The sequence below is a fragment of the Jaculus jaculus genome, chromosome 1 (genome assembly GCF_020740685.1).
Source record: "Jaculus jaculus isolate mJacJac1 chromosome 1, mJacJac1.mat.Y.cur, whole genome shotgun sequence".
NCBI lineage: Eukaryota > Metazoa > Chordata > Mammalia > Rodentia > Dipodidae > Jaculus > Jaculus jaculus.
In genome coordinates this window covers 22,008,889-22,022,770 of record NC_059102.1, presented here as the reverse complement: position 1 = coordinate 22,022,770, position 13,882 = coordinate 22,008,889, and the positions used below count along the sequence as shown (strand labels likewise).

Genomic DNA, 13,882 nt, shown 5'->3' with positions numbered 1-13,882 from the left:
GACAAATACCCCACTCACAAAATGGGGCACAGAGTTAAACAGGCAATTCACAAAGGAAGAGATACAAATGGCAAACACACACCTAAGAAAATGTTCATCATCCCTAATCATCAGAGAAATGCAAATTAAAACAACTATGAGATTCTACCTTACCCCAATAAGGATAGCCAACATCAAAAGGTCAAATGAAAATAAATGCTGGCAAGGATGTGGTGAAGCAGGGACACTCATTCACTGTTGGTGGGAATGCAGGATGGTACAACCACTTTGGAAAGCAATATAGAGACTCCTGAAAAAGCTGGCTATAGAAATACCAACAGACCTAGTTATACCATTACTGGGCATCTACCCTAAAATCTTCAAACCAAAAGCCAGAGAGATTTGCTCAACCATGTTCGTAGCAGCTCAATTCGTAATAGCTAAAAGCTGGAATCAACCCAGATCTCCATCATTAGAAGAATGGATAACAAAGATGTGGTATATCTACACAATGGAATTCTATACAGCAGTAAGAAAAAACGACATAAAGAAATTTGAGGAAAAATGGTTGAACCTGGAACAGATCATTCTCAGCGAACTTACCCAATCACAGAAAAAAAATCGACACATAGTCTCACTCATCTGCAACACCTAACCTGAATCTGCCCAAGATGCCTTACATACCCAGAAAGCACCTCATGGACTAGACAATAAGATGGATGGGAGGGCGGGGAGGGAATCAAAGGGTGGAAAACAGTAATCCGGACCCAAACGGCAATGGTACCATAAAATTCTACTTCCTAAAAGACAGAGCAAATGGCTGAACCTTCACTAGACCCTTACAGGAAACACCTGAACCACAAGACACTGGAGAGGGTAGGATCAAGACTGACCTAAATCTCCTGCATCTTCCCTCCCTCCCTCTCCCCCTCTCCCCTCTATCTCTCTCCTCTCTAACTCTTGTATATTAGTTATCTTTCTCCTCAATTTCTTAGTGGACACTGACCTGTAACCCCCACTTCCAGCTTGGGCCTACCATCCACAATGAGCTTTTGGTCAGAGAAACCTACGAGGTTTCCCAAAACAATGACAGACTTCTGTCAGAGTACTTGATGACCCACCAAAGGCCAATGGTAAGACACTATTGCTGAAGACTCCATACGCAGCTGATGCGTAAAATGGAATGACATGGCTGGAAGCCAGGAGAGAGTCAGTCCCCGGACAGTCAGTGTGTCTAGTGCCAGAAGGCGCTACATAGGCGACTGGGGGAAATGACCAAGATCTATCCAAGCAACACATTGTTTAACCTAATTAGCAACAAATAACCGGATGTGATGCCCACACAAGTGCAATAGTGGTACACAGCCATGGTGAGGAATCAATTGCTCTTGATTTGGCTAACTGATCCACGCAGTGGTACTAGACCCATAGCTGGAGCTGGGAAACAAGTCAGAACCATACCCAAACACAAGCCCACTCTACAATATCAAGCTACCATCAATCACAGGGTATAAGAGAGCCTACACCTATCAAACTGTCTATCAAAAAAGTAAGTGTTATCTCAATTTTCCGGGTGCTAACTTACTCTCCGTTGGAGAATCTGCTTCTCTTTTCCAGATAGATGCAGATCCTAAGAAGAGAGCTGCCCCAACATACCTCAAAAGGGGCCCAACTGAAACTAAGGACAACTGGCGAAATTAGCAAGGGTGATGTTTTCCTGTGAACCGGATACCAGCACAAAGGGGAAGGAGATCAACGCAGAGAAAAATCAACTCCTACCAAATCAGAGAGCCAGAGCCTCAGAGGCCCCCAACACCTCAGCACTGAAGCAAACCAAAAATGAACCCAACATGGCTCAGGGAAATCTTGCGGAAGAGGGGGCGGAAAGAATGTCAGAGTCACATGTTGGGTCATGATTTGCAGAGACATTTATCATACCAATAACTGGGGGCTAACTCCACAATGCACAACCCATTTTCATTAACAAGGAGGGCCTAATGGGAGGGGGTAGATCAAACTGCCTGTATTTGCTGAAAAGAAAGCTAATAAATTAAATTTAAAAAAATCATAGTGGATAGAAATCGAAGAAGACAGCCAACATTGACCTCCAACCTTCACACAGACATGTGGACCCCCAACACTCATGCTTTCACACATATATGAGCATATATATATGTATGTATGTATGTATGTATATCACACACATACACATGCCAAAAAAAATAGCCTAAGTAAAGCAACATATGCTTACAATTCCAGTGAGGAGGCACAGACAGAGGATGCCTGGGGCTTGCTGACCTGCCAGTGTAAGCTAGTAGTAAAGTTCTAATCCACTGAGTGATCTCCTCTCAAAAATGCTGTGTGATCCCCGAGGACAGCACCCATGGTGGTCCTCTGGCTTCTGCATGAACTCATACACATGTGTACATGCTTACACACACACAAAACCCAAAAAGAAGAACAAAAAGAAATAAGGAGGAAGCCATGCATGCTAAAATGGCTCTGAAGACACAGCATAGTTCAAAAGCCCTGTCGACACAGCTGGTGAGTAGTCTCCTGTGGACAATGGTATTCTTTTTTTTTTTAATATATATATTTTTTGTTCATTTATTTATTTATTTATTTGAGAGTGACAGACACAGGGAGAAAGAGAGATAGAGGGAGAGAGAGAGAATGGGCGCGCCAGGGCTTCCAGCCACTGCAAGCGAACTCCAGACGTGTGCGCCCCCTTGTGCATCTGGCTAATGTGGGACCTGGGGAACCGAGCCTCGAACCGGGGTCCTTAGGCTTCACAGGCAAGCGCTTAACCGCTAAGCCATCTCTCCAGCCCCTCGGCTACCTTATTAATCTCTGTTGCCTGTGCATGCTTCTGGAATCAGCAAGTCTAGCTCTGCCCTGCTCTGTCCACAGATATATACTCTCTTTCCAGTGTAAAACCCTTTGATGATTCATCTTTATAAACAATCCCAGGTATGCTTTCTTAAGTTCTCTAATTGGTTACCTACTACTTCGATGTTTTACCTATAACCTTGACAGTAAACGTTCCCTGACGAAGGTGAGCTCCCCTTTCAGCCTTCTTTAAGTCACTTCTGCAGTCAGAGATCGCCCTGTGAGGACACTCAGTTACTAACTCTGTTTGCCTGAGATCGTGTATTGGGGACACCATCCCGTAAAGCCAGGAGTCCCTCTTCTATTCTACATGCTGCCGTCAGTCCTGACGACCTGTGTGGAGGCCAATCTGGAGTTGGAGCTTCTCCGTGGGCATGTGCCCAGTCTGGAAGTTGATGGTGGCGCTGAGTAAGTGCAGCGACACGGTGGCAATGTCATTCACACGTTGGGTCCTGTTGCGGATGGGAAGCCCACTGGCCACCAAGTATGCATCACCAATGGTTTCCACCTGAAAATGATACAGAAAGAAAAAAAGAAGTGTCCTTCATTTTCTATGAGGAAAGCCCAGCGAGGGGCAGGATGCGAGGAGGGACAACAAGGCCACTCCCCTGCCGCCAAGCTTCACACTTGCTAACCTCTACCCCACCCGAGTCCCAGCATTTCCCCGAGTTTCTGCTCTTTCCTTGATTCTTCCACAGAGCCTTCCTCACCCCCACGGAGACCGCTTCTGCCCCTGAGTTCTGCTAGTAGGGACTGTCTCTTCCCAGCCCAAGATCTGCTGCTGTGCAAAGGGCAGCAGTGTGCTGATGGAGCAAATGTGGAAGCAGCAGGTGACTCCCTCGAGTGGACTTCATCTTACCCAACCTGAAATTTCCTTGCCCTATGCAAGGCCTTGACCTATACTTATATAAATGTTTATATCTTTGTGATCTGTCCTCTTTTCCCCATGTCCTCCTCATAAAACCAGCATTTGATCTTTCTTTCTTTCTTTCTTTCTTTATTATTTATTTACTTGAGAGAGAAAGAGGCAGAGAGAGAGAGAAAGAGAGAGTGGGAGAGGGGGGAGAATAGGCGCGTCAGGGCTTCCAGCCACTGCAAAGGAACTCCAGACGCGTGCGCCCCCTTGTGCATCTGGCTTTCTTGGGTCCTGGGGAATCAAGCCTCGAACTGGGGCCCTTTGGCTTCACAGGCAAGCACTTAACCGCTAAGCCATCTCTCCAGCCTAGCACTTGATCTTTCATTTGCAATAGAAAAGTAATCACTGGTGGGTGTAGGTTAGAGTTCAGAACTCCAGAACCCACATTCACTTCCAGGCATGGTGGTGCTTTCTGTAATCCCAATACTGGGAAGGTGCAGAAAGGGACTCTCTGGTGCTCGCTGGCTAGATGGTCTAGCCCAGTGAGCTCCAGGTTCAGAAAGAGACCCTGTCTCAAAGAATAAAGTGGAAAACAACTGAAGAAGACCTCTGGTTCTAACCCCAGATCTCCAATGAATGCATACACAGGCACACACACATTTTCAAACATATATGCACCTACATACATACACACATGCATGCACACCACCAAACACAAGAAAGACATAAAATAAAATAAAAGGAACCAATTAATAGAAGCTTGGGGCTAGCCCCTGGTAAACACAACTGTAGCTAGTGGAAGCCAAGGCTGACATGCAAAGTCACTGGATTAGTCAGGAGGTAGGAACACTGTCATTCTATAGGAACATCTCTGTCCTGGTTACCCCAAAATTATTTTTAAAATGTTAACTATTCAACAAATCTACCCTGGTTGTAGGTCACCTCTCCTCACCAGATAACATCCTTTAGAAGGAGGTACCAGATGTAAGACTGGCACATGAGAAGTGTCACCTAGACGGAGGCTCCAGGGGGAGAAGTCCCAGAGCATGCTGTCCTGGGCAAAGCAGGTGCTGCCAGGCTGAGGTGCGGCAGTGTGCTCTTGGAGGCGACCCATGCCATCCGACCCATGCCATCCGTTCTTTTGGAATAGCGTGGTGGTTTGTTTCAGGTGTCCCCGTGAACTTAGACGTTCTAAATGCTAGGTTCCCAGCTGATGGAGATTTGGGGATTGACGCTTCCTGGAAGGAGTGCATTGTTGGGGGTGGGCTTATGGGGGTTCTAGCCATTGTCCCCTTGCCAGTGTGTGGCACACTCTCCTGTTGCTATTGTCCACCTGATGTTGGTGGGGGTGGTAATGTCCACCCTCTGCTCATGCCATCATTTCCCCCTATTATCATGGAGCTGCCCCTTGAACCTGTAAGCCAAAATAAACCCTCTTTTTTTTCCCCAAAAGCTGCTCTTGGTTGGGTGATATCTGCCAGCAATGTGAACCTGACCACAACAAATAGCTGAGGTAATGCCGCCTTGTTTTGATTACACCCTGACTCCATTTTGTCCCTGCATGGGTGCTTTCAGCTGCTAATGCTCTAACTCCCCTGAAAGGCCACATCTGCATTGGCAGCACATTAAGGACTTTCTATGATCCCAAACATAGCCCGATGTATAAACCCAAGGCAACTCCAGGATATATGAACTAAACAACTGCTGGTGTGTAATCAAAATAATGGCTGTTCCAAGGTTATCCTAACCTACTTCTGGCACTGATATTATGATTTTTTTTGGGGGGGAGGGGTCTTTATAATGTTCTACCCCTGAGCTTCTTCCCCCAGAGTTCTTTCTGGCATCAGCCCCTCTGGGTAACCAGGTTAAAAAAGGGATTTTTAATTCACTTAAGAAATGTGGTGGGGGGCTGGAGAGATGGCTTAGCGGTTAAGCGCTTGCCTGTGAAGCCTAAGGACCCCGGTTCGAGGCTCAGTTCCCCAGGTCCCACGTTAGCCAGATGCACAAGGGGGCGCATGCGTATGGAGTTCGTTTGCAGTGGCTGGAAGCCCTGGTGCGCCCATTCTCTCTCTCTCCCTCTACCTGTCTTTCTCTCTGTGTCTGTCGCTCTCAAATAAATAAATAAAAAATGAACAAAAAAAAAATTTAAAAAAAAAAGAAATGTGGTGGGGCTGGAGAGATGGCTTAGCATTTAAGGCACTTGCCCATGAAGCTGAAGGACCCAGGTTTGACTCCCCAGTACCCACATAAAGCCAGATTCACAAGGTGGTACATGTGTAGGGAGTTCATTTGCAGTGGCTAGAGGCCCTGGCTTGCCCATTCTCTCTGTCTCTATCTGCAACCCCCTCTCAAATAAATAAATTATACACACACACACACACACACACACACACACACACACACACATATATATATGGTGTTAATATATTATATATATTAAAGTAACATGGTGGTCCATAATTCTTTATGTGGACTATAACATTTTCACCTGGAACCAAGGCGTTCTCTGTGTGGGAAAATGACAAATAAATATTGATGGCCTACCACCAAGGGATGTGACCACACTGTCCTTTAAATCTTGCTAGTTGCAGGGCACTGACAGAGCGGAGTCCTGGAGCTGTGAGCACAGGGGTGCATTTGTGGCTGCTCATCCAGTATGTGTGGCCGCGGGGACACAGTATTGTCCCTGGAGCTGTGACCCAACCTATTAGATCATTGAGAGAACACACACAGCAGCCATCTACATCAACACCCAAACAAAGCCACATTGTTTCTGCTTCTGCTGTCTTCCCCAAACTCTTTGTCATGCTGGGTGACCATATATTCAACAGGTTTCCTTAAGCCTCACCAAGCAAGTCATACTGCCATCTCCTCTCAAACAGCCTAAATTTGGGGAAGTTACTTTTACCATGGATTGTCAAAGATCTTAACAACTAAAATAAAATTCCCAGTGGATTCAAAGGCAACAGGTAGGAGCCTCTTGGAATCCAGAGGAAAAACACACCCAGAAGAGAAGGGGGACACTGGCCAGTACTGGTCAATACCTGTGCAGAAACTTATTTACTATGAGATATTGAGAGGAAATGGTCTTCACATGGTAACTCTTGACAAGCACATACACCTGTGACTAATTAAACCCCTGTCCAAGAAGACCAACAGGAATAATAAAATGTTGAGATTCTGCCGTGAATTGAGACGGAATGCCAAGGTGAAATGTGCTGCAATATTCCGGGAAGGTCCATCTTCAGTCACACCCAGGAGCACCTGACGAGGAGCGCTTCCCAGCAGCATGTGGCTCACCTTGTACACGTCGTAGGCCTGTATGATGTGATCAAAGAAGCTGTACAGGTTGTGGAGGACCCTCACCACTTGCAATGGGGAGCTGAGAGAACACAGTTTTGTGAACCCCACAATGTCTGAGAAAAAAATCGTCACGGACTCGAAATGTTCTGGTTCCACACACCTCCCGACTATGAGCTGCTCTCCAACAAAGCTGAAACCAGACAGAAATGTCTTTTTTCTGTTTTGACAGAATTTTATTCATCTCATCTCCCCAGATACCTGCAAATTCCTGCATATCCTTTAGCTTAATAACATAGGTGCTTGCTTAACAAAATTTACCAGCTAGAGGACTGCCTTTGACAGGCATCCATTTCCCTCGCATTTCCTTGAAAGAGATATTTTTAAAGGTGGTAGTGTACATGTTATGGGCTTGTCATATAACTACTTTTGCACTGAAGAATTTTCTTATTTTTCCTTTTAAAATTTTTCTTTTTGAGGCAAGCTCAGCAGACCGGCCTTTATACACACACACACACACACACACACGTGTATATATATGAGTGAGAGAGAGTTGGCGTGCCAGGGCCTCCAGCCACTGCGCTCGACCTCCGTGCACCACCCTGTGTGCTTGCGTCACCTTGCCACCTAAGCTGGCTTCTGTGGGAACTGGGGAGACGAATGTGGGTCCTTAGGCTTTGCAGGCAAGCATCTTTACCACTAAGCAATCTCTTCAGCCCCCAAAAAGGATTTTCTCACTGAAGACATCTCAGTTTCTCAATTTCTCATAGATTTTGATGGTAAAGGATGTAAATGTGAGCATTCAGCAACTCAAATCAATATTTTTTACTTCAACCTTAACACTCTTAAATCTCCACTTCACTGCTTTATCTTTGGATGGCACGCAAGTATATAATATTAGTGTAGAGAGTATGCAGGTGCTAGAATAACAACAATGAACTAACTTGAATCTGATATCCTGGTTACATAGTGTACTATACAAAATTTTCAGAGGTACAAGCGCTGTCGTGTGGTCCGTAGCTGGGCTGATGAAACTAGCCTGCCATCTAGTGGTCAGATGCTGCTGCATCCACCACCTTCCATACCCCTAACCCTAACCCTAACCCTAACCCTAACCCCATAGGTATTCTCAGTTCCTGTGCATTCTGGGGTTGCCTCCATGTCCCTTAATAAGATGGGCCAAGTGTCTCTCTTACTTTTTTTAAAAAAATTCTTATTTTTATTTATTTGAGAAAGAGAGGGAAAGAGAGAGAGAGAGAGAGAATGGGCACATCAGGGCCTCCAGCCACTGAAAACAAACTCCAGAAGCATGTGCCACCATGTGCATGTGGCTTACATGGGTCCTGAGGAATTAAACCTGGATCCTTTGGCTTTGCAGACAAGTGCCTTAACCACTAAGCTATCTCTCCAGTCCTCTCTCTGTGTCTTATACAATGCTTGATCCCTTTTAGAAGAGCTTGGTGTCTTAGAAAAGGAACAGTGATAATATTCCCTCCACATGAAACCTCTTAGACATGCTGTTCTTCCCTGGGCTTCTTTGTCCCGTCCTGCAAAGCTGTGGCATACCTGGGCAACATTGTGGACAGAAGCTTTTCAACCTTCCTCTTCTCTGCCACCAGCTGGCAGGTCCTCTCTTCCACGATTTCCTCCAGGTGATTGGCATACACTTCCAGTTTGCACATCATATTATCCAGGACGCTCACACAGCTTGAAAACAGCACAATCGTTAACATTTTCTTCCAAGAATGATGGAGGAAAACTTCCAAGTTCGCATGCCAAGAACGCATGTCTTGCCCTCAAGGTTTCCTACTGAGAGTTTGCCAGTGGACAGCAGTACAATGACAGTAACAGGGAGACCAGATGGCAAGAGCGCAGCCACCGAGCCCTGAGCTTCTCCGACCCTCAGTTCGCTTACTCATCTGAAACATGAGAACTGTGTGCACCTTGCATGGGTTTTTCTGAGAATTTGAGGAATTGATGCGTATGAAATGCCTAGGGGGGTAATTCTAGCACCAAGCAGGCACTCAGCAATGGAAACCTTTGGCAGCCCTTGCCTCACTTCCCAGCATGCTCCATTGCTGGATGGTCATGGCCAACTGAAAAAAACAATGCAGGCTGAGTGGTTCTTTTCATATTATCCATCACAAGGCACTTCCACACATGGACGGTTTTTTTTCTACAAGTACCTTCTGAGAGATCATCTGCACTCCTTGTATTTTAGATGAGAAGGCCAAGGCTCACATAAGAAATAGGTTTGTCTTAAGATTGAAACCATATTTTGTGAGTTAATAGCCAGGACATATCAATTGGCTTGAGATATAACAGGATGTTAATTAGCTTGATTCAATCATTTCACAAACTGGACAGACTTTGAAACATCGTATTTTATACCCCAAATAAAAATATCACTTACCAACTAAAAATATATAACACCAGAAATTTGAAAACTATTATGATCTGGGAAATACAGAATATCAGCCAATTATGTTCAGAATAGAAATCTGGGGCTGGAGAGATGGCTCAGCGGTTAAATGGGTCTACTTGCAAAGCCTGGTGTTTGATTCCACAATACCCACGTAAAGCCAGATGGGCAAAGCAACAATGTGCCTGGAGTTCACCGGCAGTGGCAGGAGGCCCTGGTGTTCCCATACCTTCTTTCTCTCTCTGTATCCCTCTCTCAATTAAGTAAAGAAATACATATTTTTTTTTAAAAAAAAAAGACTGAAAAGTTTAGTTTAATGGTTAAATTAGATATAGACACTTCTAGGCCAACAAGTGTGTTTCCGCCAACCCACACTTACCTCTGACCTGGTATCACCACACACACTGCATCAGAAATGACGTCATTAGCCTAGTGTGAAAGAAGCTGCTATTGAGAAAATGACTTGAGAAGTGCATGTAAGCTACCACAGTCAACAACCTCCTCTCAGGTGGGTGGGGGAACTCAGGAATAGCATCCTTTTGTCTTTCCTTTCTTTTTTTCCATATTTTTTTGGGGGGGGGTGTTTGCTTGTTTGTTTGTTTTTCAAGGTACGGTCTTGCTTTAGCCTTAGGCTGACCTGGAATTAATCTCAGGCTGGCCTTGAACTCCCAGCAAGCCTCTTACCTCAGCCTCCTGAGTGCTGTGATTAAAGGCGTGTGCCGCCACACCCAGCAGGAATAGCATTTTTACCTAGAATGCCTGAGGTCCTGGTTCAATCCTTAGTTCTATAGAATAGGTTAATAAATTAATAATAATAATTTAAATCATGGTTGCCCTTTAGTCTGACCTCAACTGATTAGTCATGATACTTGGAAGAATGATTTGAAAGGATGGTATGGTCGTGTCAAAACTTCCAAGGAAAGAGAGCCTTGACAGTGATTTCCAACACGGACCAAGCAAGCAGACCCACTCTGATGAAACAAAGGGAGACTTTGTCACACGCTTAACCAGCATGTCTCACGGTCCCTCGCACATAGCAGACGTTAGAGAAGACAGCCACACACGGCCATTAACTTCCAGTTTCTAAACATTAAGTGACTAGAGGGAAGCATGTCCTGTACATCTAACTCACCCCTTGGGACTTGCTTCTCGTAACATCTTCTTGATGGCAGGGAACGTGGGCCTTTTCTCTGGAGACTCATCCCAGCATGCCCTCACCAGAGCCACAGCTTTCCGCTGCCTTTCTCCTCAGACAGCGAGGGCCGCAGTGGACCAGTGCTGCGGAGGCTCTGATCCGACTGATGATTCCTGAAATTCATTTGGGGTGTAGATAAGCTAATGGCTCCTTTTGCCCCTAGCACTCATCCATCTACACAGTAATGGTGCTCTTAATGTAACCTGAGTTTTTAAATAAACAGAACAAATTCCATTCCAGAAAAATCTACCTATTTTAATAGATATCCTGAATTTTTCTAGACAATGAAAACAGTCTACTGGAAACACAGATGCAGACCATGATCCATCATTTCTAAATCAAGGCTTTTTCAACATAGAACTTTTCTAGAAGTAAATACACATCTATAAGATGCAAATGGTAATCATTCCATAGTGAAATGCCCAAGGAGAGCTTTATGCAAACATATGTGCTATGTGACATGAAAGTGCCCCAACAAATAAAAGAGACTGTCTGTCCGCTTTTATCACCTTACCTCCTTTCACTCTTACTGGATTTTCCATCAACATTTGTTAAGCATTCCGCTACCCAAATTTTATAAGTAAAATAGTATTTTGAGAATAATGCATGCCTATTTTAATATAAAAATACTACGTTATAACAACATAGATAAATCTCTGTCTGTGATGTGTGTGTGTGATGTGTGTGCATGGGTGTGTGTGATGTGTGCATGTGTGTGTGTTGTGTGTATGTGCATGTGTGTGTATGTGTGTGATGTATGTGTGTGATGTGTGTGTTGTGTGTGCATATGTGTATGTATGTGTGTGTCTGTGTGTGTGAGATGTGTGTATGTGTGTGTGTGAGTTTGTATGTGTGATGTGTGTGTTTGATGTGTGTGTGAGAGAGGTGTGTGTGTGTGTGTGTGTGTGTGTGTGTGTGTGTGTGTGTGCTGGTTCATGAGGGTAAGTGAGTACATTTGTGTACATGCGTGTGGAAGCCAGAGGTTATGTCAGGCATCTCCTTCATTATCTCCCTTCTTTACCTTTGAGCATGGGTCTCTTGCTATATCTAGGGTTCACAGATGCAGCTAGACAGCCCAGCCAGTAAGCACCAAGGACTCCCCATCTCTGCTTCTCCAGCCCTGGAACTGCAAGCACATGCCACCATGCTCTGCATTCTATGTGAGTTCTGGGGACCCGAACTCAGGTCCTTGTGCTTTCACAGCAAGCACTTTATCCATGAGAACATCTCACCAGTGCTCAGCATGGATGGATCTTAAGATGCATATTACTAAGTAAGAGAAGCCATCATGTAAAGGATGTGTATGTGTATTGTGTTAATAAAGTCTGGAGAAAGCAAAATTACAAAGGATGTGTGTGTATTGTGTTAACAAAGTCTGGAGAAAGCAAAATTATGAAGATGGAAAATAGCCCCGAGCGACCAAGAGTTTAAGCGGGGACTGAGTAGGTGAAGCACAGAGTACGGTGGATGTCATACTCTATATGACACTATAAATGGTGGTCACATGACACTGTGCATTTGATAAAACCCAGAGAGAACTTTATAGCATAGTGAGTGGAGTTCTTTTGTTTGTTTGGTTGGTTGCTTGCTTGCTTGGCTGGTTTTTGAGGCAGAGTCACTCTGTAGCCCAGGCTGGCTCTGAACTCATAGTGATCCTATTGACCCACCCAAGTACTGGGATTATAGGTATGTGCCACCATGCCTGGCAGCACAGTGGAGTTTTAAGGAAGAAAAACCTGAAACAAGTGTCAACGAAGAAGTCAGAGAAGCTGGAATGGGGATGTAGACTGTGAAGAAAGGATCTAACTATGCAACACATATGTAAAAAAAACTTCATCGAGGAGGAGAGGTGAAGCACATGGGCCTGAGTGACTTCTGAATAAGGACAGGAAGATAAAGAGGGCTCCTCATAATCAGTCCACTCCAATCGCTTCACGTGAGGCACAGGTTCGCAAGCACAACGACTGTGCCTGAGGGATTGAGCAAAAACGTAAGTGGACCGCAAGAGCCCAGATTCTCTTGCTGTTGGGCAGGAAGGTAAACACATAAGCAAGGAGGTATCTAGAATGAAGCAAGGTGGTGACAAATTAGAGCTGGCAATGTCAGCATGAGATCACTAGCTTAATGTAGATGTAGATGCATCCATGTATGTTTAGTGACACACGCGTGCGTATGGGTAGGTATGCACACGTGCATCTTCCTGTCTTGTCCACTGGAGAAGGCCTGGAAACAGCACTCTAGGAGCAAGAAGCATACCTAGTCCAGGTCCAAGTTCCTAATGCCACTCCCTAAGAAAAGAAGCCAGGGCTTATGGGAAACTTTAACTAGTGCTAGGATGCACAAGAAGAACCTGGATCATTGGTAGTACCAGAAGGTAGGAAAGTGCCCGAAAATGAAGCAGAACATGACACTTCCCATGTCCCATCAGCTGAAGTAGTTTTATTTTATTTTATTTTTGCATGTGTTGTGTATGTTTGCATGTGTATGAGTGCACATGTGGGTGGCTGGGTGTTCACAAGTGTGCATGCATATGTGGATGCCAAGGGTCAACATTGTCCTTCTCTTTGATTCTCCACCTTCTTTTTATGAGACAGGACTTCTCCATGACTCCAGAACTGTCCAATTAGGATAAACCAGCCAGCAAGGTCTAGATATCGTCCCGTTTCCACCTCTCCGGTGCTGCTATGACCGAGGCACCCCACCAGGCATCCCGTCGTCCTCGAGAGCCGGAAGTCTGAACTCAGGTCCTCCAGACATTATCAACTTTTCACACTGAGCCATCTCCCCAGCCTTCCCCCGTCAAAGAAACTGAATGGCCAGAAATGGAAACATTTGAGCAACACAATGAAGGGAAGTAGACAATTCCCACAAGTCTATTCTGATCAGAATAAATAATTGAAGAAATAGGTAAATGGAGGCAAGTAGATAAACCCACCACAGTGGATAATTTCTGCAGGAATTCACCATTTTTAATTTTTGACTTTTTTAAAATTTTATTTGCAAGCAGAGAGAGACAGACAGTATGGGCATGCCAGGGCAACTAGCCACTGGGAATGAACTACATGCAGATGAATGCACCACTTTGTTCATCTGGCTTTATGTGGGTACCGGAAAATTGAACCCAGGTTGTTAGGCTTTGCAGGCCAGACCTTAACAGCTGAGCCATCTTTACAGCCCCGGAATTCCCCTTTTCATATGGACTTCACACAGTGATTTCCTTCCACTATGAGAGGGGAAAGCA

General features: G+C 45.0%; 1 protein-coding gene across 1 annotated transcript in view; it reads right to left on the bottom strand.

Moving 5' to 3' along the window:
- LOC101602013 (guanylate cyclase 2G-like) overlaps positions 1 to 13,882 on the bottom strand; it is a 65,746-nt gene that overhangs the window by 9,604 nt on the left and 42,260 nt on the right. The window contains 7 exon segments of the mRNA XM_045145753.1: positions 3,202 to 3,376; positions 7,025 to 7,217; positions 8,591 to 8,731; positions 10,579 to 10,684; positions 10,687 to 10,735; positions 12,961 to 12,965; positions 13,577 to 13,591. Coding sequence (XP_045001688.1) covers positions 3,202 to 3,376; positions 7,025 to 7,217; positions 8,591 to 8,731; positions 10,579 to 10,684; positions 10,687 to 10,735; positions 12,961 to 12,965; positions 13,577 to 13,591 — 684 coding nt within the window.